At 43.5% G+C, this 26,815-nt stretch overlaps 1 protein-coding gene across 12 annotated transcripts; it reads left to right on the forward strand.

Moving 5' to 3' along the window:
• Positions 1–703: 703 nt before the first annotated feature.
• Positions 704–26,814, forward strand: map7d3 (MAP7 domain containing 3). Of its 12 annotated transcripts, none has more exons than XM_037262314.1 (20): positions 704–815; positions 7,601–7,699; positions 7,963–8,043; positions 8,643–8,806; positions 8,926–9,037; positions 9,656–9,739; positions 10,566–10,670; positions 11,535–11,627; positions 12,131–12,229; positions 14,333–14,458; positions 16,336–16,451; positions 20,169–20,305; positions 20,638–20,858; positions 21,887–22,010; positions 22,120–22,405; positions 22,484–22,537; positions 22,611–22,671; positions 23,041–23,191; positions 23,610–23,875; positions 24,249–26,814. In XM_037262314.1, exons 4-20 carry the CDS (start codon positions 8,663–8,665, stop codon positions 24,272–24,274), a joined length of 2,205 nt encoding a protein of 734 aa, XP_037118209.1. In that variant the 5' UTR covers positions 704–815; positions 7,601–7,699; positions 7,963–8,043; positions 8,643–8,662; the 3' UTR covers positions 24,275–26,814. The 12 variants fall into 12 exon arrangements, with proteins under 12 accessions (XP_037118209.1, XP_037118203.1, XP_037118202.1 ...); XM_037262308.1 differs by lacking the exon at positions 704–815 and adding an exon at positions 2,386–2,556 and having other exon boundaries at positions 24,146–26,814; XM_037262307.1 differs by lacking the exon at positions 704–815 and adding an exon at positions 2,386–2,556.
• Position 26,815: the final 1 nt, after the last annotated feature.

Raw genomic sequence — 26,815 nt, forward strand, 5'->3', positions numbered from 1 at the left:
TGCAGGTGGACTGTTTGTGTAACATAACTTAATTTATGCTTGTTTGCTGAGTTGTTTGTTCCAAATCCATACCGTGCCTCGCTTCCAGGTCTGCAAAAAGTGACCAGGCAGACTGTATGTTGACCATTGTTTTTCTGTGGCTTTTGGGTTTATTCCATTTCCTTGCCGCCCTTGGAATAATGACAATAACGACATTCTGATTCTAAGTAGCCTTTTGTGCTTGAGCTGGGACATTCAGGCATAAAATGGAACTGTTGTATTCTGACGGGGATTTTGCCTTTATTATCTTCTCATGTTCGCTTTGAAGTACTTGAGTTTTGATTGGCTTATGTTTGGCTTTTCCCTTGACTCACTAGATTTCTTTTAACTTTTGGATGTGTGTCGCTTAATCAACTCAAATCAGGGTTCGGATTAGGGTTAGAGTTAAGGGGTACTGCTGCACCCTGGTTCAGCTCGAATGACAGTTGCCAGGATACAAGAGGTTCATACAAGCGAGCTCTGTTTCTGGTACACTTTTGTTAACAGATGGATTAAAAAAGGGACACCTATTGCTTTAGAGTTCTATGCTTCGACAAAACCAACTGGAACTAGAGTCCCACATGCGTTTTAGCTTCCTGTTTACCGTGTCAAACAGATGAAAGTACCCTGTGGCGAAAGCATGTGAGACGGACCAGAACAGAGGCGATAGTGTTCATGGTGAGGCAGCGAAAACATAAGTGCAATGAGATAATGTGATGTTCTCTCATTCCGAGGAGTTCTTCATCGGACAGGGAGCTTTTCTTGTATTCTTAACATCTGCAGATTCTTCAATCCGGGTAAGGTTTATACTTCTTGTATCGCCTCAATTGATATAGTGTGACAAGTCAGAGGCATTACTTGCTAGTTGTGAATTCATTAAATGCATATAGTTCTATAAAAGTTAGACCTCATCAACTGTTTACATATTTAATACCTTGTTTGATGTTGTACAAATTACCCCTCGCCCTCATTGATAGTCATCGATTTAAGCCAGTGATTTCCAGTGTAGTACTAGTATCACTAGTGTGATGGCACCCTCTAGTGCACATGTGTCAAACTCAAGGTCCGGGTGCCAGATATGGCCTGCCACACGAGTTTATGAGGTCCACGCAAACTTAGTGTTTATGCTTTCTTTTTTCAAAATATAGATTTGTTGTTTTCATTTTGGTAGGCAATCTATATGGAAATCACAAATTTTCTTTACTTCATTTGATCTTGCAAATATTTTTTTTCACCAAATGTTTCCTTTTTTCCTTAACTAAGCATTAGTTGTATTGGATCAAACATTTTCAGGACTTTGAAATTCAGTTTTTTGTTTGTAGTATAAATGATTAAAAAAAAACAATTGCAAGGGCATATTGTGACATACTTTTCAGACTTTTTTGTACAGTACATTTACATTTAATTTTTAAAAACTGTTCTTCATATTTGCATTCTAGTACATCTTTATTTGCATTTCATGTGCAATGCATTTTAATTGAATCATCATGTGCATTTCTTTCCTCCGATGGATAGCGCAATGTAATGTCACAGTGACTTACAATACTACGAAATATTTTCAGGTCTTCTTATCGAAATATTGCCTTTTTCGGCCAACTATATTTTATTGTTGATGGTGGTACTTGGAGAACTAAGTAAACCGTTTAGGAAGTAGTGACCCAACATTTACAGTAGGGGACGCGCTTGACTCTTATGAAAGTTCTTTTACTCTGTCCCGCCCCTCACATGATTGATTATTAGCAGAATGAAAGAATCCAGCTCTATGCGGGTTTCCTGTATAACGATTGTTGAGATTATTTTTGCTTTTTTACTTATTATACTTTTTTCCCCTTCAAAAGTAAATTATTGCCACGAGCACATGCGTATTTAATAATCAAACATTTAATCTACTGTGAATACGTGTAGGTTTCATTTGCAGTTGTAACAATATACATTGATCCACTTATTGTTGCATTTGTATGTGACTCCGATCTTACTCATATTATAGAGTATGCAAAAACAACAACAATATCAATGGAATACAGTAAACATTACTTAAGTACAAATACAACACCTTTGTAGTACAATACATTTGCATTAAATCTGATAAGAAAGTGCACATAAAAAACCTTTATGAGCAACATTAAAAATTAAACAAAGATGGATTCATTATTTAAGCACCGTTTTTATTTTCAAGCAAAGTGGTAGCGTCCAAACTGTGATAAAGTTAGATGAATACATTTGAATATATCACAATAGAAATAAAACGTGCCTTTTTTAATGTTCGAGAACCACTTTTCTCGGCTTCTACGAACTTCTTTTTCCCGGAAACGATACACGGTGTTGCTCTTGATTTAATCGCTGCTCTTTGACGTCCACGTCTCCCTGGTGTCCGGTCCCAGCTTGACGACTGCCTCCCTGCCTGCCAGCTCGCTACCGGTCGGCCGCGATGTGTTACTCACCCCCGTTCTAGAAAAGAAAGAAGAAACGCACTTGGGAGTAAACTTATAGGAATGGCGGAGGGCACCGTGACTCTAAAAGGCTTGCGGAGCCAAATAGGTGAGGACATGTTAAACTACAATGACTTTGCTCGAGCGGGTTGTTCTTTTTGGCGGTGATTTGAACGGGCTGCAACGCGGTCAGCTCCCCCCACCTTCTTCACCAACCCAGGGCTACTAACGTTAGCTCTCCTCGCCGTTTTATCGGACTGCAAAATAGAACACTTTTCCACCTTAGCAATGTATATATCACAAATATTACGCGACAAAGTTACATTTTAGGGTCGTATCCCCAAGGGGAACTTCACTCAGCTTAATAGCATTGAGGGCTAATGCTAAACTGAAGTTATAACGTTATCTTCCTCGCCGGACCGGGTTGACGTTTATTCGGCGATTTTCTTCTCTCCGTGAACCTTGTTATCAAACATTTCGCGATTACTTCTCAACTTTAATCGAGACAAAGTAAGTCAACATGTTATGACTTCCTGGCATTTAGCCGACGTTTTAGCTACGTTAGCTCATCAAGAAGAGTTAAGTTACTTGTCATGTGTGCTTTTGGATTTAAGTTGCTCCTATTTGTAGCAGTTGAAAAAATAATGTCCATTGAAAGAGGGTTAATGACTTGATTTTGTCTGCTTGTAAGTTTGCTAATTGTGCCCATTTCTCGTCATGCCCTTTGGTGGCAAGTGTATGTTGTTGACATATGGCATAACCCCCCCTCCCTTTATCTCTGCGGGGTTACCATAACAATGTCTGACCTGAATTTTTCAATCAAGCATCAGTGCCACACATGCAGACAGTTTGCATAAAGAGCTGATGCAGTGATAAGGCTGTGTGTTGTCAAAATGACTGCATCTGTGGAGTTTCAGTCTGTGCAGGGGCATGAATACACATTTTGTTTTGACTTGGGGGCAGCTGACAGTTTTTTCAGTGTTTTACGCAGACAGGAGTGGGAACGGGGGCCGAATGCATACCCGGCGTGGGCGTAGGCGGGTGTTACTCCTGGCAACAAGTGGCCACATTTAGTGCTGATGGTCTTCCTGTTTCCCCCTTCAGTTTTCCATCCAGCGCTTTCATACTGGAATATTTGGCTGCCCAGATTTGTGGTTTCATGAAAATACAGTAAACCCGCTACAAATGGCGACATCCCCAAAATATATACCCTATCATTTCAAACTCCTAAATTCACGAGGGTTGCAATTAACGATTATTTTAACAATTAATTAATTTTTCAATTTCCTAATCACTCGCTGTGGCAACCCTTGAAAGGAAAAGCCCAGTCAAGTTTTAATTCCAAAACAGGATTGATTTTTTTTCCAAATTGAAAGTGCACAAAAATGAATGGATTTTATCATAAACTGATTTCAATAATCAATTTTGTTTTCCAAAAGCAGACTGATTTGACTCGCTTAAAGGCGTTGGACCTTCGAAGTCGCACTGCAATGCCAGGAATCTCGCTCACAAGCATGGCGATTTCCACAAGAATGCAGGCAAGGAGAAAAGCTAGCTGGTGGAAATGATGGGTTCGCACCGCTGCAAGGTTGTCAGGTCCTGCCAAATTATTAAAAGCATGAGAGGCATTTCTTGCAATGGTTGGACTCAACGACCACAGGAGGAGCGGCTTCAGTTTCACTGTGATTTGTTGTCTTTCTCTCCGCTTAGCGCCCTTTCCTTCCTGTGCATTTATGTAAAGTCGCTGGGGAAGGTCACATAAACAATTTGAATAGCAAAACAATGTTTAATGTTCTCAGCCAAGCTTAGGTCGTTATAAAGATTTTCGACTTTTACGTCAAAGTCAGCCTGACAGAAATTGTTCGGCCAGTCTCAATGGGAAACAACAGATAAAGGACTGAGTGAGATTGAATGAGGTCCATCTGGAAGACTCCCCGTGCCAGGACGCACTGCAAATAGCCCAAGCTTATACCTTTGCATGACAAGGTGGAGTAATCCTGTCCAAGATCTGGCAATGTGTTTAAAAGTGGGCATGTGCGCGGCCGCGTGGGACTGCGCAGGCATCAATTGTCGTTAAGCCGGCCATGATGGGATACTGCGAGCCGAAACTCCTCCCTGTTTACAATGCTTGGCACATTTTAGGTGGCCATCCTCCGGCAAAGTCTCTGTCTTGGCCACAAAATGTATCATTTATACTTGTTGGTGGCTAAACAATAATGTAACTCCTGCTTGAGACATTTAATGTGAAAAGCTGTTTGGGGATGCACCAACTAACTTGGTGTTAGTTTGAGAGGCTGCCCCTTCCTGCAATTTAGAGAAGTCGTGTTTGATTAGCGCTAGAATTGGAGCGGTCATTTTACGCGGGCTGGCCTGCTTCCTCTTCCTCAACTTAATGACAAGCCCCCACGGAGCTGTGCTTGCCATAATTTGCACACAGCTCCCGACCGGACTGATTGGTGGCCAGAAAAATGAATGTTGCTCACCTCTTTAAAATGCCCCATAATACGTTTTAGGCAGGATGTGTTGACACGGGGGCCACTGTTGATTGTTCACATGCGCCAAATCTCCTCAGGGATGTCGCGCTGAGCGCCGTCTGTGATTGGCTCGTCATTTCTATGAGCACACCTGGCTCTCTTGAGACCCTCTTCCGCAGTCTAATCAGAGCACTTCAATTAGCACATGAATGTTGTTTTCACTCCATGGCGACTTTCTCCGCGCGTATATTTTCTTGTTGATTTAGTGTCAGGACAGAAGCTGCTCAGGCCAAAGCAAAAACAAAGTTGCTTTGGTGCCGAGAATTTGCCGAGTTGCGGGGGTTTGCTTACTGCCATCGTGCAGCCTGTATTGTTTTTTTTGGCGGGGGAGGTCAATTTAAGGTCACCATCCTCACAAGCTACTGTCGTAACTGTAACTTTGAGTGTGCTTGGCTTTAGAAGGCAGGGACGCTCTTGGTGAGTGATGTTGGTCTCACTCGGTGGAGAGTGTTGAAATGGGAATAGCAGAAGCTTTTCGCACCTCTGGAAACTGCTTCGCAGTAACAAACCCTTTGTTGTTTCCATTGCAGTGAATGAATAATATAAATAACAAAACAAGTTGAACATATAGTATATGCATGTTTGGGAGCGAAACAACTTGTACTCGATGGTCAGTGTAGTTGTAACATTTCAAATACAAGGTGATTGATTGTAAGGCAACCTGCTCCGTCCATTGTGACGTCTTAATGTAGCCATGATGAGTCACCTTGTCTAAGTCCACATCCTCTTTTCATCCACACTCAGCATATCGCCTGGCAACAGTAGCCTTGCTGTTTAGCATCTATTGATTGATCTTATCTTTATGAATAAAACGAGAATATCTTGAATGAGTCATTATGTGATCTGTGCTCTGTTTTCTCCCTGCAAAAGATCTCCTTTAGCACAGTGGGCTGGCTGTTTCATGCTTTCCTGTCCAATATGGGCACGTTCTTGGCTCATGTTTCGCACATCTCTTCGGTGAACATTGCTTCATATTGTCCGAAAGAGTCGATCGATAGTCATGTTGCTACATTTATCATGGAAAGTTATCGTAAACAAGTTTTTTGGAACCCATTCTCTGCAATGGACAGGTTTGCCAACTAGAAACCACTGACAAATATATTTGTCAAGTATGTTTGCAATGGGTTGGCATGCCAAGAGGGCCTCGCCCATATTGTGAAATTGTGAGTATGTAAACCACTGTATTAATGAACAGATTCCAGTAGATGGCGGTGTTGCATTGTACAGTATTTGAGGTGAAGCTAAAGATTGGGTGAATCTTGGCTTGTCACAATTATGAGGGAGAGAAATGCATTGCAAGTCCATCAAACCGTTAAGGCCCCTCGCACTAGAACAATGTATTTACCAGCATGGTTTTTACAATCTGATTTAAAACTTGATAGTTTGGGAAGCCCTACTTTGACAGCAGCTGCTAGTGAATTAGTTTTGCTGAATGTCTCTAATGCTTTTTCCTCAAGAAATAGAAATTGACTAGTTGAATTTTGTCAGCACTTTATTGCCACAGTAGAATCTGACTGAATGAATGACCGAATGAGTGAGATTTGATGCAGCCTAGTTTTCCTATCACATGACAGAAGGTCTGATTTGCCTACTCGTCAGCAATTCAGTAGTGCTGAGAGCGCACTGCCGAGAAATGCAGTGAGGACCGAGCTGATGCAGCTTGATCATGTGCTGTTTCCTTCCTACTACATCTGCTATGCATCACTTTCTCTTGGTTGATAGGAAAGTGCCATTCAAAATATGAAAAACGGCAGAAAATTGTTGGTCTCAGATGTTTTGCAGCGTCGTTGAATCCCAAGTCATACTCTCAAATTCAAATGCGGCAAATTCTGCAAACAACTTATGTAAGCCGTCAAATGAAGCGGCGGCCCAATTTTGTTAAATGTTATCTGTAGATTGCACACTTGAACCTCCGATGTTCAGCACAAATCCAGGACTTGATTTCCAGGAAATAATTTCTGTTAGAAATACTGTGACATGAATTGCTTGGTTAAGCCTCAAACTGTCGTCTTTAAAAAAAAAAAAAAAAAAAAAAGCAGGTAACCATACCGACAAGGCATTTAAACAACAGTTGAACATTTCTGACCCTTATTCCAGTGTAAGGGTTAGTCAAATAATCCACATATTCTATTTTGAAGCTTTTGACTTTTCAGTTTTTCACCTAAAATGTGACTGTACAAGGTTGTGACTGCAGAGCGCACACATTGGCTCTCATTTGCCAGCGTCTTGCTCACTGAGCGTGTTGAATGCAGTCTGGAGAGTGGGCCATGGGCTGGGTCTGATGGCTTGAATAGCCGGATTGTTCTGCTTCATAACCAGAGTGGCTCCACACCAGAGGCGTCATGACTATGCAAACAAAGCTCAGAGAAAATTGAAAAGACAGTCTCATCAGACTTGATTACATCATTTGTCCTTTTTTCTCCTCCAATCGGGGTCTCTCCTCTTACGCTGACTCGAAAAATACGCAGATATACCGCCCAGTGCAAATTATGCTCGACAAAATGGAAGGTGCTTGAGTGGATAGTAAGAAATAACACTTCAGAAAATGTTAGGGTTGACTTGCCCTTTAAGGGGACTCCAAAAATCTCTGCTGTAAATTGTGTGCTTTCTCTGGTCCAGCTGCAGCTGCGCAGGCCCAAGCCGAGGAGCGGCGCAGCCAGGCCGTGAGTCCAGCACTGTCTGCAAACACAGCAGCCAAACCTCACGGCCCTCGGCCAGGTAACCCACTCCTCACCCAGACACCGCTTTAGCTCAGTGTGAACCGTTAGCCACCAAACTATCCAATCGCCGCCCCCTGCTCTGCAGGGCTTACTGCAGGGAGGCCCCGAGTCATCACTTTATTATTTGACAATCTCATTAATGGCAGCCCCCTACCAGGACTCACACCTTGATGCAAAGCTGTTGCTGTAATATGTCAGCGTAAGCCGCCGCAGCCTCCATCTGCGCACCTCTTTTGACCGCGTTGACGCACGTGTTTGCAGTCCTCGACGGCGCCACACTTCGAGTGGACGATCGACTGCGGGTAGCAAAGGAGAGACGAGAGGAGGCTGACAGGCAACAAGGCAAGGAGACATTTACTCAGATCTGCTTCATCTTGTGGTAAAATGCAAGCATTTATGTGCCACTTGCATCAAGTCAAGCCCGCTGCTCTACGAGCGACGCAGTCGACTGGAGAAACGTGGCATGATTGTCAACAAAGCAGGCGGTGATGCATATTGGCATTGAAGGAGATGTTTTATTTGCACGCCGAATCAGCCAATTACTGACCGGACCTAATGTCCTCCATGACAAGCTTGAGTTGTTTTTCGTTAGAACATGTTTCCATTCCACAAGAGTCCAATTGCGCCTTGGCGATGTAACGCTTGCGCGCAGCTGCTTAGACCATGTAAGTCAGACCCTGGACCTCCTGACACACAGTCGTTATGCTGATTTTCATACCAGAGGAGGCTTGGAAACCCCTTAGTGACTTTTGCATACTTCTACACAATCACACTGGAGTGGTTGTGGTTACTGAACGGCACTTCTAGATGATGGTGGACGATTTACAACGTAACAAACTATGGGACTGGATTTGTATATATCATGTCTACAATACCGGGGTTTTTTTTAAAGAAAATTGTAAATTTAAAATGCCCCTTTCTCTGTCTGTCTTTGTCATCAGCTTTGCGTGACTCTCAGATCATGGAGCGTGAGCGCAAGGCCAAAATGCAAGTGGAGCGTCAGCAGGAGGAACGTCACAAGAAGGCCACGGAGCAGCGACGGAAAGAGGAGCAGAAGCGTCAGGCTGTGGAGGAGAAGAGGAAGCAGAAACAGGAAGAGGAGAAGGTAGTCAACGGAGGAGGCCTGTGCGCCTGGAATCTCGCTCTTAGGAATGATTATTCCCGTGACCATGAAGCAAATAGAGAACACCCCCCCTCCCTTTTTTTTTTTTATGAATGCGGCAGGAGCATTACGCGGCAGTGATGAGACGAACGTTAGAGCGAAGCCAGAGGGCCGACCAGAGACAGAAGAGGTGGTCCTGGGGAGGATTGTCAACAGACTCGGATGGACGAGCAGGTAATGGCCACTTTGTTTGTTTTGGGCCAATCAAACATTATTTATCACATTGATGCCACACCTCCAGCTGTTGTGGCCCGCACACCGGGTCTGATTTACTAAGATCCCAAATAGGGAGTCCTGAATCGCGTGTTCACTCACACTTACCGATTGTGCACTCTTAGCATCAGGTGTAAAACTTCTTGCGTCCCTTTCAGTCTCTCTGTGGCAACCTGCTAATGGAGTGACACTCGAGGCTCAGTGGCCATGTTCCTTTGAGAACAAAATGAGTTGGCAAATGTCACCCTGAAATGATTTGAACCACTCAAAAACCTTTTCTGAAATTTGCTGAATGGTAAGTTGCACAAAAAGTGCTACAACATTGAACAACTGGACCCTGAAATTTCTCTCCAAACCCTTCATCACTTACACTCTGAATGTGTAGCGTCCCATTCTACAAACTAAAACCTGCCTTCACGTGATTTTGACTTTATCCCTTCAGTGTTCATATGATGTTCCTATTGTGACTTGTGACACCGTCAATGAAAGCCTTGATGGCCGCCGGCCATTCTTCTCCTTGTGCCAAGAAGTGGCGTCAGCACTCCTCACTTCCCCGCTGAGAGCTTTCTCTCCCTACAGGAGACTCGGACGCCGGCGCCTCATCTCCAGTAGCTATAGCAATCTCCCCTGCTTCGCCAGAAAAGCCACCCAGGAACACTCAAGGTTTTGTTTGTGATTTGCCCGCCAGTTAAAATCTGTAGCATGGGCGGCACATATTGGGTGATAGTGTACGGTACCTTCTCTTCCTCACGCATCTTTTGCAGCCTAACACCGACTGTTAAATAGAGGAAACCTCTCTCTGTCAGTATGCTTTCTTTTTTCCAGGGAGTGTTGCTTTAGGTCTTGGACCCATTCACACTTTGGGGCAGGGCCAGGTCATCGGGGCTACTTTGCATGGAAGCCCAGTCAAATGCAAGGCTGAACTAATAATGTTGGGTTCAGATCACGGCACGCCATGTTGTGGCTATGCGGTTTGCTCTACTAACTTCACCGCATGACGCGAAAGCACATGGTGGTTGTTGCAAAAAAACATTTATTTTGTTTTTTTCAAGCATGAAACGGCATCATGTTCATTTGTCTAAAGTGTCAATAGTGCCTTTGAAAATCCCAACTAGGTCATAAAAGACAGTCAAATGAGATTCTCTACAAGACCTGACCTGTAGCAAAAAGTCTGCCTTTGCGACGATAACAAACTGAACAAAATAGCACAAGTGCTTCTCTGTATGCAAACCACACCTGCAAAAATAAACGTATCGTCAAATGAACGTCTCTCTAACAATGTCTGTAAGAACTCAACTAGTATGTTTGTAAAGGCAGATGGTTTTGGTTACAGATTTGTACAGGATCTCATTAGCTAGCAGAGGTGCCTGTGGTGTTATCTGAAACGGGTGTTGTCAAGTATCCCTTTAGTGTCCTTCCACTGTGTGCGCCTCCTTTGGGAGCGTTCTGTAGTGTAATTCCTCCCTTCTTCCTCCTCCCTGACTCGTAGACAAGCGCTCCACATCCATCACCAACCTCAAACAGCCGTCAGAGGCTAGCATCACCAAACGCCTATCCTCGTCCTCTGCCACCCTCGTCAAAACTCCTGACAAAAGTAAGTCACCTCTTGACCCCCACCGCACTCCCACCCTTCTTTCTAACCTCTCCTCCCAGTAGTACTTTGTTTCATGCTCCATATATTGTTTTTGAATGGTGTCAAACCAGAGGCCTGCGGTCCTATTTTGCCCTGCCATGTCGTTTCATGTGGCTGGCAAAGGCTTGCCACAATTTGTCTTTACTTTTTGAATGTGCAAACGTGGCTATCCAATTTCAAATGAAGATAATGAAATGCAGAGGTGGTTGTACACGATGGGGTTATTATTAGGTTTTCTCAACAGAGCATATTAGGAAAGGGCCAAGAAGTCTGACTTCCACCTATCTAGTCTGTGAACAAACCGGGCTCCACATCTTCTGGCAAGTAGACGTCATGACCAGTCATATGTTTGAACAATCACTCGCTCCCGGGGGTTTGTAATAGTTTGGATTTCAAACTGCAGCCTTCATTTCCCCCAAAGGTTGACAGACTTGATTTATTTTTTTTCCCTCATTCCTTAAAAAGAAAAGCTGTTGCTGTTGCATTTTAAATGTCATTCTGTCAAAGTTATGTGTAGGCGTAAGAAAGATCAAGTGGTATTTAGATTTCTTGTTAATGTCCTGAAATCCAAATGGTGATTGAAATTGGAACCCAGGCATCGTCGTCCCAGGTGCCTAGCATGACCCCTGACCTCAGGTCTAGCCTTATCTCGGCCTTTGCACGCAGCCTCACTGGGGCAGACTAGAGCTTCTTCACAACGAGATAATTGTTTAATTTAATTACTTGACTTTTCCTTGCTGTCCACACACGTGGTTGGACTTGGGTACCATTCATTAGGTAACGTGGGGTGGAATTCACCATTGTGTTGTCATCACTGTCTCTTAGGTATAAAATCCAGGAGTGTGTCTTGTAACCGTTTGCTTCGGAAAGACAGTGCTGCTAAGGAGGAAGGCAAAAAGCTGCAGGCGGAGTCGACAGGTGCATAGTCGCCGCTCCGTGCAACGGTCCATTTCTCTACTTATCACTGGGCTTGATCAGTTTATTTTATTTCCTGAAGCAGGAGAACAAAACCCAAATATTTTTCACGCTATATGTTTAATAGTATCGCGCAAAAAAATGTGTCATTGATTTGCAACAGGGTGTTAATTCTAGAAGAATTCATTCAGTTACGATAAAGACTTCTCAAGGATATTAAGCATATTTGTATCGGCAGCTTTGAAAGGCCAAGCTTATAATTTTTTTTTTTTTGGGCCCTCCCATGTCTTGGTCTTAGAACGGCTTACAATGGCGCCTATGTGTGCCTCAGCGCACGTCTGACTTTTGATGAAGATCACCAGTTAGGCATCAGCTGCCGTGACGCTTGCCGACTCATTCACAGACCAGAACTGCACATGACCTGTTGGAAAGTCTCTCCGCGGGGATGTTCTTGTTGACTCTCTCCCTGTGTCTCTGGGCCGTGACCCCTGCGCTCACGTCCGTAGGTGCTTCCATGAAGACGAGGAGTTCATCCCTCACACGAGTAAGTGTGGGCAGAGCGCAGACTCCTGCCAAGGCTGCTAAGGGGACGTCAGACAATCAAGGTGGCTAGCATGGGATAATCAGTCGATCGTTTTTTGTTTTTTCCATGCTTCCATCTGGCTTTTTTTGGGGGAGTAACTGGCATGTCAGTGACGTTAACAGCTTGCTGGTTCTGAATTTAAGAAATTCTGAGGGGACATATCTTCATCTTAAGCATCTTTGAAGTATCTGGTTGTGGGGCCTACGTTATTTTTAGCTTGATGTCATCATTTCCTTTTCCCCCTCAAAGCTCACACACACAATGCTGACTAACATTTTGGGCAACTGCTCAAATTTTCAACACGCTCTTGTCTGTGATTTGCCTCTAACGTTAAATGCTTTCCCTTATAACCTGATTTCTTTTTTGTGCTGCGCACACTGGCAACTAACCAGTTGTCATTTAGTCATTTTTGCAATTGTCAAGTCCAGCAATGGTCTTGTTGTATGTTGCCACTAACAGCATGTATTGTTTTTGTTTTGTCACAAAGTGTACATTGTGTTCTCCCTCCCTCACAGATGACATCTTCCTAGCAGGATTTAAGATGCTATGCTTGTGCATCAGTGCCATCCCATCATAGCACCCACAAGAGCACCCAAATCCCTTCAAGAGTGCCAGTGTGCAGTCTGTGTATTAATCACCAAAGCTTTTGTTTGTCCTTTAGACGCCGCAGCCTCCATTGGCGGAACACTCATTGATTCTTTTGATTTGTTTCTTAGCAGGGCTGCTCAAAGTATGCTTTGGATTAGGAATCAGCTTCATGATCATTAATCAGGCGGATGGTGTCGTCCACGTATCATTGAGGAGGTTAATCCGGGTACACACAGGATGTACGATTTGGTGCTTGATCTAAAATAGGATCACTCGACCTTGACTGCAATCTGCGATTTACTGGAGCGCCACTTCAGTCCTTATCACCGTTCTTCTAGCCTCTTAATACCTTGGTGCGTAGTAGCAACCTGCGAGCACTTAAAATGTAAATAGCACATGTCAGTACCAGATGTCAGTTTAGTAAGAAACTCGACTGCGACGTGCGAATCCGCCACTCGCGGACCAATGAGGGAGTACGTTCAGATGATAACAAACTCACTCTGGCGTGATTTGTACTTTCGTAGCACAGTCGGTGAGAAAGACTTCGGTTCTTAGAGACTCAAGACCACATTAGTTACCATGTCAAAACGTTTATGTTCAGTGGAGTTGCGGTTAACTCATTCACTGGCTGCTCTTTTCAAAGTAGAGTTCCTCGTATTGCGAGCAGTTTTAGAGCTTTGTGACTGACCTACTAAGAGAAGACTCTCTTCTTTCATCAGGGAAACGGTTTTCTTCCTCATTTTATTCTTTAGTTTCATTCTTTGGGTTCACCAAAAACAATGGTTTGTGACCCCAAAACTGAGAAAAGGAGCTAATGTAATTACACCAGACTTAAACATACTCCGTTTGAGCTGAGGTGCCTGAACTTGTCAAAGTGACTGTAATTGACATGACAAGCCAAGATTCACCACCATCTTTAGCGTTTATTCAAAAGCTGTGCTGTTTTCAAATCCAAAGCGAATCAACACTACCCTCAACAGGGATTGCTAAACTTCCATGGCAGTTAACTTAATGGACACTAGAAATATTTTCACAGTCGAAGTTCAAGCACTTATTGGGTCACCTGTAGTCTGCAGTCTTATACACTCCCCCTCTCTCTTGCCTGAAGAATATTTGTTTGCTGTTCATTAATGGTCCAATGTTTTCTCTTTTCCCATCAGCACACCTCCCACTGCCTTAAGGAACCATTGATTTGACCGCATTGTCGAGTGATCCAACTTAGACAATCAGTGGTCTGTCTCAGTACTCTTCCATGGCATCACTTGCCTCGTTATTCTCATGAAATGATTTCATTGACTCCCAGCAGAAGTGAAAAGCTCTGTGAGACTATTGAGACATAACCTATTGCTGCATGTGTTGTTGATTCTCTCCTGATGGTTAAATCACATGGTGGCTTATCTAACTGACGCTTCCCCCCCACTCCCACTTTACCCCTTTTTTGTCATTCTCTGCTGCTATTCTCGACCCCCCCTCCCTTGTCCTACTTTGTCCTTTTCTCTTCTTTTGGGTTTCATTTTTCGGTGGGCTCGCCACGTAGCTCGCAAGCAACCGACTTGCGCCGTGGATGGAGGGGTCATTAGTCGCCTGCTCACTCCCACCCAGGCCTCACTAGCTAGGAGCAAGAGTGCTGCCGCCCTTTCCCCTGAAGGAACCAATGCTCCAGGTAACCCCCTCCTCTCACATAGCAGTCTGACAGCGGATGGTTTCTAGCTCATCTCTCTTGTGTCTGTTTCCCAATGTAAGGTACAGTAGCTGCAGGGGAGACCCTAGTTCACCATGGCGTTCGTGCTGTGGAAATTCATAATTAGACAAAAACTTATTTTTCTTCTATCATTTGTTCATTGTGTGTACATTGCATATTCAATGCAGCTTGGTTTTCGCAAGACTGTTTAAAATTGGAAAACTGAACATATCCCAGATCAGCGTGTGCGTTTGTTTCACCGAGCCGCTGCGCAATGGAAATGCAGCATTACTCATAGTTACCAATGGTATCGCATTTCAGTGAGATCAACTTTGACACCGTGAACATATATAGCTACAATTGGCCGCAGTTGTCGTGTGCCATGGCTTTAGCCGATCAGGCATCCCTCCACCGGCTGCATTTCTCGGCATCTGAGGAGCTTCTGGGTCCATGCTGGGAGATTTTCTTTAAGCTGCTTACAGGTTCTTGTTGTGTCAGAATGAAACTGTTGTGCAGGTGTCCTGGCACCATGATCAGAGACGGTGCCAAGTGGCTTTTTACTGTACAATATACTGTCGTTGTAGTAAATGGTGCTCTTGCCGATCAGATACCAAGATATACTCTTCTCTGTGGCTACGTAAATGCAGCCTGCCACTTCAATAATACTCGAAAGTACGATCTATGCGTGTAGTGTAGATGCGCATAGTTTGACTCATAAACACAGTTCATGTTTTGTTCTAGAAAGTCATTTGCATCTCTGCAAGAAATTGAAGCTGTGTATCTTTTTGGGTGTGGCGTTTATTGACCAGCCATTAGAAAACCCATTAGCAGCACTTATGGATTGTGCGCTATGTATGGTCCCAGTGGAAACATGACCCACCCGAAGTAGTGCAGCGGCAGCACAGTGTGCAGGATTTGCATGCTTGTCATAGATAGAGAATCATAGAGGACACTTTTGACTGGGCTTTGGCAGCGAGAGTCGTCAAGGTTGCCGGATTATCACGACTAATCTCTCTATCTGACGCAGCAAGTAGCAAGATAGTTAGCCGACAACAAAAAAACAACACTGACTGCAAACAAAATAGTATTGGTGTCTGTTGCCCTCTTTTCAGCATTATCTGTTTAAACAGAAATGGCGCATCAAAACATGTAGTGAGACAATATAACTCTGTATATATTCATTATCTTATACAAAAAGTGACATTTCGCTGCAGCTTACTCAGTCACTTACAGTAGCTGTGAGATTTGAGTTTGGAATTTTTTAACCCCCTGTGGCCAAATTGCACACACCAAAAGGAAACACAATGGATTATCCATAATGCCCAAACTTTAGATTCTATTTATTGATTTTATTAATGTCTTGTGTTACATGGTCATTGAATGAAGTAAAGCTGTATGTAGTATTTGATCTTTGAGCTATTCTCAACACATACCAGATTTTTGTGACAGTCAAAAACTGCATCTTTGTTCATTTATTGCACACTAATATTCTAATATTGGAATATTGGTGTTAGTATTTGCCTTCTATTCTAAATTTTGAGTTTGCTTTGTTTTCGAGGTGAACAAAAATCGAAACTGCTGTGTGCTTTGGTGCTACATCTAACAAAATGAAATGTATTTTTTTTCCCCCCTTAAATTTTTTTTCCTGCTTTTGAATCATCCCCTTTCATCCTTTCCCCCTTCTCACTATCTTTCCTTGTATCAAATTTTTCTTCTACCCCATTCCCCCCCTTTTTTTTTTCTTTACACCTTTTTGCTGGCCAACCTGGCCTGCTTATCACCCTTCCCGCTGGTTGTACTTGCCTGGCCCTGCCGATGATTGTGTCCTTTACCAGAGTGTCACCTGTGTCCTTGCTCAGCCTCCGCCAACCCCATACACCCGCCCCGCGGGCCACTGCGCAGTCGCAGCATCGACCGACAGAAGAACGGCATGACCACCTCCGTGTCGGCAGACGGAGCCCTCGACCCCTCACTGGTGAGAACATCTGCTAAAAGTCAAACGAAATCTCATTCACCTTTTATTACATATGTCCAATCAACCAAGATTTGTATGAAATGGAAGCATTATTTCTAAGATTAGAATAACCGAGGGATGGATATCTGCCTCAAACAATTCGTTTGGGGAATTAAGGGGAGAGAGTCTTTGAATGAGTAAGATGAGATGTAGTGCACATGGTAATGAAAGCAGTAATGGCAATAATAATGCATAACCAGCTGTTAATTGACCATAAATCAATTAGTTGTGTGAAATGGACATTTAATCTTGTTAATCAAAATGGAGTACGTTGCTTAGGTGCAACTAGCTTTTCCGCGGGCTAATTACTCAACCAGTTTGCAGCATGAAAAGAATAATATGGTCTTTGCTCAGGAGTGTCACAACTTCCCTTTAAAAAAAAAAAAAAGATTACCGTATTTTCCGCCCTAAAAGGCGCACCTAAAAACCTAAAATTTTCTCAAAAGCCGACAGTGCGCCTTATAGGCCAGTGCGCCTTATATATGGATCAACTGATGAATTTGTTGATCCATACTGGTTGTACACAGTGCTCTGCCAAAATGTTTCAGTACGTTTTAGTACGACTAATAAATTACAAGGTCGCATCGCTTCCCAGCATTACGGCAACTGTAGTCAGGGGGCGTCACCGAATAGCTGTTGTACCCGCGAGGCTATTTCATGTCAAAATAGGCTGCTCTGTTAATGTTTCGAGTAAATCTACGGATCGATATGGAAGGGAAACATAGGTAAGTAGTACCAATGCGTTAGATCGAACTTTAGTCAGTTCCGATCATTTATAGGAGATCGTTTGAGAAACGCGATTGTTTACACTTTGCTGAGGCTCATGGGAGATTGCGAGGTGAGGCTCGTGAGACTTTGCGGATGGCTAATGCTATTGCGATAGCTGCTATACGTACCAGGCTATTTCATGTCAAAATAGGCTGCTCTGTTAATGTTTCGAGTAAATCTACGGATCGATATGGAAGGGAAACATAGGTAAGTAGTACCAATGCGTTGGATCGAACTTTAGTCAGTTCCGATCATTTTATAGGAGATCGTTTGAGAAACGCGATTGTTTACACTTTGCTGAGGCTCATGGGAGATTGCGAGGTGAGGCTCGTGAGACTTTGCGGATGGCTAATGCTATTGCGATAGCTGCTATACGTACCAGGCTATTTCATGTCAAAATAGGCTGCTCTGTTAATGTTTCGAGTAAATCTACGGATCGATATGGAAGGGAAACATAGGTAAGTAGTACCAATGCGTTAGATCGAACTTTAGTCAGTTCCGATCATTTTATAGGAGATCGTTTGAGAAACGCGATTGTTTACACTTTGCTGAGGCTCATGGGAGATTGCGAGGTGAGGCTCGTGAGACTTTGCGGATGGCTAATGCTATTGCGATAGCTGCTATACGTACCAGGCTATTTCATGCCAAAATAGGCTGCTCTGTTAATGTTTCGAGTAAATCTACGGATCGATATGGAAGGGAAACATAGGTAAGTAGTACCAATGCGTTGGATCGAACTTTAGTCAGTTCCGATCATTTTATAGGAGATCGTTTGAGAAACGCGATTGTTTACACTTTGCTGAGGCTCATGGGAGATTGCGAGGTGAGGCTCGTGAGACTTTGCGGATGGCTAATGCTATTGCGATAGCTGCTATACGTACCAGGCTATTTCATGTCAAAATAGGCTGCTCTGTTAATGTTTCGAGTAAATCTACGGATCGATATGGAAGGGAAACATAGGTAAGTAGTACCAATGCGTTAGATCGAACTTTAGTCAGTTCCGATCATTTTATAGGAGATCGTTTGAGAAACGCGATTGTTTACACTTTGCTGAGGCTCATGGGAGATTGCGAGGTGAGGCTCGTGAGACTTTGCGGATGGCTAATGCTATTGCGATAGCTGCTATACGTACCAGGCTATTTCATGCCAAAATAGGCTGCTCTGTTAATGTTTCGAGTAAATCTACGGATCGATATGGAAGGGAAACATAGGTAAGTAGTACCAATGCGTTGGATCGAACTTTAGTCAGTTCCGATCATTTTATAGGAGATCGTTTGAGAAACGCGATTGTTTACACTTTGCTGAGGCTCATGGGAGATTGCGAGGTGAGGCTCGTGAGACTTTGCGGATGGCTAATGCTATTGCGATAGCTGCTATACGTACCAGGCTATTTCATGTCAAAATAGGCTGCTCTGTTAATGTTTCGAGTAAATCTACGGATCGATATGGAAGGGAAACATAGGTAAGTAGTACCAATGCGTTGGATCGAACTTTAGTCAGTTCCGATCATTTTATAGGAGATCGTTTGAGAAACGCGATTGTTTACACTTCGCTGAGGCTCGTGAGACTTTGCGGATGGCTAATGCTATTGCGATAGCTGCTATACGTACCAGGCTATTTCATGTCAAAATAGGCTGCTCTGTTAATGTTTCGAGTAATCTACGGATCGATATGGAAGGGAAACATAGGTAAGTAGTACCAATGCGTTAGATCGAACTTTAGTCAGTTCTGATCATTTTATAGGAGATCGTTTGAGAAACGCGATTGTTTACAGAGGGCTCGTTGGTTATTGGCTAGTGGATGCATACCGCAACCCTAGTCAACCTCAGTTTGATGCAGTATAGCTTCTATTTTATGCGCCTTATAAGCCGGTGCGCCTTATATATGGACAAAGTTTTAAAATGGGCCGTTCATTGAAGGTGCGCCTTATAACCCGGTGCGCCTTTTAGGGCGGAAAATACGGTAATTGATAAATTTACAGTGAGCCGATTAGTCCGCAACTGTGGAGACAGTAGCAGCAGCAACATAGTGTTCATGCGCTTGATAGTGGAAAAGTACTGATTGGGCAGAAAGGAGAAGAGAGCAATGCATTGTGAAAATTCTCCAGTATTAGCCTACACAAGATTATCTAACCGATGGTTTATGACAAGCTTGAGCCAGCCGTAGTTTTATGCAAAAGTAAGTAGATAAGACTTTTGCCAGTCAAAGTGCATTAGGTGCATGCAAAATTTTTTATTTCTGCTGGTACTGGCCTGAGCATGATACTATCTACCGGTACTAGGAACCGACGTCCGTCTCTCTTGTCACTCGTTGACCTTTTAGTCGACACTCTGTGAGGCTGTGAAAGGACCCGTTGACATGGCATGAGACAAACTTGTGGCCTGATTATGGACAGATCGGGTCATGCCATGCAAAGCAGACTACACCCTGAGCCTGGGGCTGCTTGACTTTCCATCTCTTTGTCACTGTGCTGTATGGATACATCATAAGAATGTTGTGGTTAATACTCCATGATGCTTTAAATGATATTTTTGTGTATTATGTTCAAGCTTCTTTATGTCAGCACATGTCGTGAAGAAGGTTTTTACAAGATTTGCAGGTCATGATTGAGTTTTGAATGGCTTATTCTTACAACGGTGCTTTGTCGCAAACTCGGAAACTAATATTTGTCAAGATGGTATCCTATCCAAAGCTTGTAACAAGAGCTTAACACATTTCATTATGAGAGCAGACTAGTTATAAATTGTGACAAATCTAGCTCAATTTTCAGAATGGCATAAAATGACACAATTCTCGAGTTCAAGTATATATATATATATATGTGGCTGTGTGAAAGTCTTGACCTGATGTACTGTAATCCCTATTGCCATGAATTCTTTTTTTCTTCTCGGTGTGTGTGGGGGGAAACAGACCAAGCAGGAAAAAACGTCTACCTCATCCGGGCGACAGCGCCCGCCCTCCCCGTCCATCCCCATGGGACGCACCCGCTCACCATCCCCCGCCCCAAAACCATCTCCAAAGAGGACTCCTTCTCCAGCAGCTTCAAAGTAAGAAGATAAGCAGATGTTATGTTCACGTCGCCTTTTCCGAGTGACCTTGCAACATGAATTGACTCTGGAAAATTCGAGTGATATTTGATGGACAGTTGAGCGCGGCGTGCTTTCAGTGTAATTAGCGGACACCAGCACAATGTACGTATGAGTGGAGACAAGAGCTTTAGTGTTGATGTATTTGAAGCCTTGTTTTGTGTACTTGGCCTTTTTTTTTTTTTTTAATCATTTAAACTCTGCAGTGTTATTAACAACACTGTAGTGCCAAACTTTGAAGACATTCATTTTCACTTAACAGAGCATCTAATGAGCATGGTTTCTTCTGACAGGCAAAATTCAAAGGCGCGCCCACCCTCCCCAGCAGCGAAGCAAAGCACCCCATCCCCTCAGCCGACATCTGCTAAACCCCCTCCGATCCAGAAACCAGCTCTGACCCCCCCAGGGCCCCCTACCCTGCGAAAGAGGGACTCCCGCTCAAAGGACATGTTGCTACCCTTACAGCCTGGCTTGGCACACTCGTCCGACTCGAGCAAATCCAAAGAGAAAGACGGTGAGCATCCCGGCATCGAGCCCACGGTATCATGCCATTATGTCTGTTTATTGTTATCAAGTTGGAATTTCACTTAAGATAATTCTAAACAAACAGAAGCATAAAACCACGTTTTTATTCATTGCCACTGATTGCCAGCCCATTTCCCGGCCATTGTGTACTTTTGTTTGCGTCTGGTGTACAGTGATGTGGCAGTCAATCTCAGTGGAGCAGCTCCAGCAAATCCCAGCTGCTGTCACTTCCCGTCCCACATTAGAGTTGTTGATACTGCCACCATCTGGACAGAGTTGTGCTCTGCAATATACAGGGTCATCATTTCAAACATCTGAGTCCTAGGCAAATGAAATTGAATTGGTCTCGTGAATGAAAGATTTATTTCTCAAAATTCACTCAACAGTCAAACTATGGAAATACATAGAAAAATTCCCTATTGGTTTATTCCATAAGAACAAAAAATGTCACTAAAGATAACGTGAATAGAATATGCTGCTTCCAAATGAATTTAACCTTTGACCCTGAAGATGTTAACAAAATCCTCAGGTTCCAATGTCACCTTTACACTAAGGTACAAAGCTATTTTTATTTTATTTTATTCAGACCTGGGAAGTTAGATTCATGCGGCTGTAATGTTTGGTTAACTTCTAGCATCGGAAGGGGGGGGGGGGGGGGGGGAAACTTGTGACATGTGATGACCATAAACTTTGAGAAGTGTGTAATGCATTTAGATAATCTCTGCTAAGCTTTTTTTATATTATAGATAAGCTTTTGCAACATACAAACCAGTGCAATGTCTTTGACAAAGTTCAGCATAATCATGCCCTGAAATCAGACTCAACTCGATGTGGAATTGAGTAAATTGTGAAAAAGAAATCTAACTGCTATTTACTGTGACATTTTTTGAGGGGACTGTGCTGGGACATTTAGCGAGTGCAAATTGGCTAAATAAAGTGTGGGAAACACTGGACTACAACTATAATGTTAAAGCAGAAATCATTCACCCTGCATTTTTTGTCTTTCCTCCCTTTCAGATTCTAAGGCTGGAACCAATTCTGCTGCTGAGGCAGCCAAACTCTTGGCAGAGCACCGCAGACAGATGCGTGAGCAGAAAGAGAAAGATGAGCAGCTCAGAATACAGCGGGAGGAGGAGGAGAAGTGAGCAGTTTTAATATTGCCTCATGTGGAGCATCATCAGTGTCTTCTTTCGTCTTCTCAAATGTAAGTATGAAAGTGAAGGATAAAGCTCTTTGGTTTGCTCTTGAAGGCTCAGGAAAGAAGAGGAGGAGCGCCTGGCAGAGGAGGCCCGGCTGAAGCGCCAAGAGGAGGAAAAGAAGCTGGCGGAGGAAAGAAAAGTGAAGGAAGAGGAGGAGGCCCTAAGAGCAGAGGAAGAGAGGGAGCGACTGGAGGCAGAGGAGGCTCTGAAGCAGGCGGAACTGCAGAAGGAGCGGGAGGAGGCCGAGGCCAAGGCCCTAGAGGAGGCCGAGAGGGTCCGCCAGGAGCGCGACCGCATCATGCAGCAGAACCAACAAGAGCGGATGGAAAGGAAGAAGGTAATCACTGCAGATTATCATCCATACGGTAGAAATTCCATATGTGATATAAAGAGAAAAAACTATCTGGTGTTTCAGAGAATTGAAGAAATAATGAAGAGGACTAGGAAAGGGGATGGAAATGACTTTAAGGTGGGAAATTGATGACACTCTAGTAGGGACCTTGACAAAATAGTCATTTACAAGTGTTGTCACTCTTACGCAGAGGGATGACGACAAGGATCAGGATGACAATGAAGATGGAATGGACCCCTTTGATGCAAAGAGTATGTTCTCATTAGTACCACTTTCTGGTGTCCAAAATCCGCCCTGCAGCACACTAAGTCAATCTTGAAATTGGAAACAATATCACAGCTTATTCATCGGCGTAGTACAAGGTTGAAAACAACCGGAAGCAGATCAATACCTTTGGCAGACACGTGTTCTTAGTTCTCCTGCAAAATGTTGTCCAGGCCTCGAGTTGGCAAAACTGTGATGAATTCATTTGTGTTGGACATACAAGAAAACATCCCAAATCTGTATCAGAATAGAAAAGCGGCGGGATTATATTTCTACTGTTTATATCAAATAAATGTCACATCAATTGACTAAAACAGGTGAACATTTGTTTACTATGAATCTGGTGCCTTTTATAGGTGAAAGCCAAATGGGCGACCTTGCCATGGAGATGCACGGCTGTGGCGATGGAGTGCCACAAAGAGAAGAACCCGTGGGTTGCCTGAACGGAAGAGGGGAAGCGGACGACAAGGAGAACAACAACGCCCCGGACGAGACTCAGGCAGTCAGGTATGATGGCGGCCTTGAAACATTCTGATCTCCCCACTAAATCACAGCATTGTTGATGTTTGGAACATCTCATGCTCACCAGAACCTTCAGTTCATTCTCCAACCCTACAAAGCCTTTTTAAATCTGTAACGCTTAACGGCGGATCGATTGGAGCACTCGCTTTCACGTAAGCTTTGTAGGCAGTGGATTTAATCATTGGAATGCAAGCAAGCGCCGTTAACTGGCCTAACTCATGACCAAACATTCCACAAGACAGCATTGTTCGTTGTCCACGTCCTGGGTTTGTTTGTTTAGCTCCCTTTTAGTCCATTTAAATCATTAACACAGAATTAGAAAGCCTTGATCAATTTATTCACGAATTGACTCCGTTTAAAATGATTAACTTACAGTTAATCACACTGGCCTACCTCTCTCCAGTCTAGTTCAAAAGAGCCGGCTGGCGGAAGGCTCGGAGTTCCTGAACGAGCAGGACTCGGCCAAAGTGGAGCTGGTGCCGGGCCTGGGCGGGAAGTCCAACCAGTGGAGCTTCGAGGAGCTCATGGACCGTAACGCCAAGACTCACGCCCTCATCGGGGCTGAAGATTGTAGCCCGGTCCTGATTAACTGCGATGGGACGGACGGGACCAAAGGAAGCCCCGTGAACTCGCTGCATTCCTCCAGTCAAGCCATAGAGGCTCTTTCAGGTGAGCAGAGTATTCCTGTCTGCTTGATGGAAGTGACTCATCTCAAGCCATCATAGTTCAGTTCCAATAACCCATCCTCTTTCTCGTCATCGTCTCGCTATTTCACCAGTCGCTTATATTTTGTTCACATTGTTCTCTTTGCTCAAGTTTGCTAGTTTTGCCCTCGGAGAACCTTTCAGATGTTGCCACCTGGAAGAACTGACGTTATGATCAAGTGTCGAGTCCAAATGATTTTAAACGGCACACTGCTCTCTTCTCATCTATTTTCAGAGATTTGATGCTGCACCCACCTCAAAGCCCCCCACTGTTACATTCAACTTCCTGAGCTCAGCGGAAAAGTTTCTAAACAGCTTCCTCTCCCAATTTATTCCAGTGGGAGGAGGCCAAGGTGAAATGTAAAGACCTTGCTCGCCCCAAGTGCTTAAGCGTCTCATCGACAAGATGACCAAAGCTTCAGGGAAATTCCACGTTCCTCCTCCTCCTCCTCGTGTCAGGTCTACTTCTTTGTCTTCTTCCTTGTGGTGTCGCAGATGTTTTTAAAGCATTTCTTTGTGTGTCTTTGTCAGGGGTTTGCTGTTGTAATTTATGAATTAATTTTGGCTTCCTTATTATTTGTTGTTTGGAGACATACGCCTCTTGTACGGGAGCGTTTTCGGTGTGCAATGACGTTAAAGACGTCCTGTCTCTCTGGGATTTTGGCCCATGGCTCTTCTAAATTTACTTGACCGACTGCTGCTTTTTTGGCAGCGTCTGATAATTATGGCCTTACCCGTGTTTTATTGTTGTTTTTTTTCACAACTATATTTTGGGTGTGGAGTTACAAAAGCGGGATTGCTTCTGCCCTGGTTGCTCATGCGCACATGCGCTGTCATGTGTGAAGTGTGGAAAGCTGTTTGAACATTTATTTAATACCCTAATCAGCCAACTTAAGGTTCATTTACTGTTGTGCTCCCCTCATACGTACTTGTAAACATTTCTTCCCACTTATCCTGACAATTTTGATCTACCGATACCCAATTAAACATTATTAATTAACTGTGCTGCTCTCGTAACACTTACCAAGCCCAACTAGTATGTCATGCGCCGGTAGCCTCTTTGTGGAGTATGTTTAGGTTTATGTACTAGTATGTGCCTTGTCCTCAATTGTAAAGACATTTTAGTGCACAAGTAGAAAGACGAGCTAGCGCTCACTCGTCCTCCAAGTGAGGACAAAATGTGTCCTTAAAGCCATTTGAGGGGCTACTATTGCATTATCAGAGAGCCATGATCCATTTACTAGTGTTCTCGTTGGCCCTCATGGTAGAAATAATGTTCAAGCAGCTTTCCATACATAAAGAAAGGGCTGTCATGGCTTGAGACGCCCTGCCTTGCAGTCTGTTATTGGCCACAGGGGGGCACAGCAGGCATGCGTAAGTTTCTGTAACAACTCGTAACTGTTGCTGTTGAGGACGCAGTTGGCTTGATTGAAAATTGTGTACATTTTTATCTGGAGCTTCTGTTTACTAACAAGATGCTTCTAGTTTACGGCAGTCTGTTCATTTCACCCAAAAAAAGTAACAAATATTCAGGAAGCTTTCCATCTTTTAACTGTCACATTGCTCTGTTCAGTTGTCTTGTCGTCTGCACACGCTAGCTGCTAAACATTTTTGTGAAATATCGCATTTCAGCTGTTTTTTATTTAATGACACCTGGCTGTTTATATATGAATATACAGTTCTGCATATACATATTTAAGTGTTTGTATATGAAGTCAGTGTTAGGCTAATGAAGCCACGATGTTGGCCGAGCAGCGACTCTGAAAGCGGCCTACAACTTTGAGCCTTCAGCCGATTCTGCGGTTAAAATCTTGAATTTGTCGACGGGGTTGTGTTTGGTGTTCACACCCTCTCACCAACCCAATGTAAGGACCTGAGTGGGCTTTAAGAATCCAAGACTTTCGCCATCAAGCCGTCCTCCATGTTTTTGTCGTCGCTACATTTGTCAGGGCACGTCGTGTGACCTTTTTCATGTTCGGCTGCATGACACTTCCAGGACGGGCTCTGTTGGCGCCTCTGCTCGTCAGCGCTTCCTGCTGGAGGGAGGCTGACACCGTTTTCCCCTTGATCAGATAATACATATACATGCGTACATAGTGAGCTGTTTATTTCCATATCCCTGACAATGATATTCTCTTTGACCTTATAACAACACTGGCATACTATTGGGACAAAGTACATGTTCCTACTGAGGAAAAACTAGTAGACATCTGTGTGCTACAACCACCTTTTAATTCATATGCTTGATAAGGCGGCTACTACAGTGCCTTGTAGTGGTGCTTGCAGTAAATAGTTTAAGGTTTAATCATGTACTACTAGGCCAAAAGTAGCATTAGCAGTAAAAAAAATAAAGAAAAAATAGATTTGAATTGCTGAGTTGTCTCAATACGTCAGTGAGGTCAAAGCATTGTAGTGTCCCTAGTACCTCGTGTCTTACTAGTATTTTCTTTTCCCCCCATAATGGTACAACATTTTCACACACCAGTAGCACAACTTTGCCAGACTAGTACTAATAGTGAATGTTAAGAAGGTAGCACGGGTAGCACACACTTGTCAACTAGTGTACGGTTTAGCTTCACTTGTTACTTGGAGTTGACTTACTAGTAAGGACTAAGAGCGCACCAATACATTGATTCAGGATGTGGAATAAATACTCAAATGGCTTTCCGTTTAGTTTCTAGATAGCACTGTGCCTTAGAGGTTTAGAATTTTTAATGTTGCTGTTAACTACGTTTTTTTTTTTAAGTTTGTCTTTACCTTGGCCTCTGACAATCAAGTCCTTTGTGAATAAAAAAGCCCACCCAGCAATTATTATGAGCCTGCCCCTAAGTAACATTTGTACTGTAAATATATTTGTGTTCTGAGATGTTATATAAACTGTTAATAAAGTCTCGCAAAACTAGAC

Source organism: Syngnathus acus, chromosome 10 (genome assembly GCF_901709675.1).
Source record: "Syngnathus acus chromosome 10, fSynAcu1.2, whole genome shotgun sequence".
Classification (NCBI taxonomy): domain Eukaryota; kingdom Metazoa; phylum Chordata; class Actinopteri; order Syngnathiformes; family Syngnathidae; genus Syngnathus; species Syngnathus acus.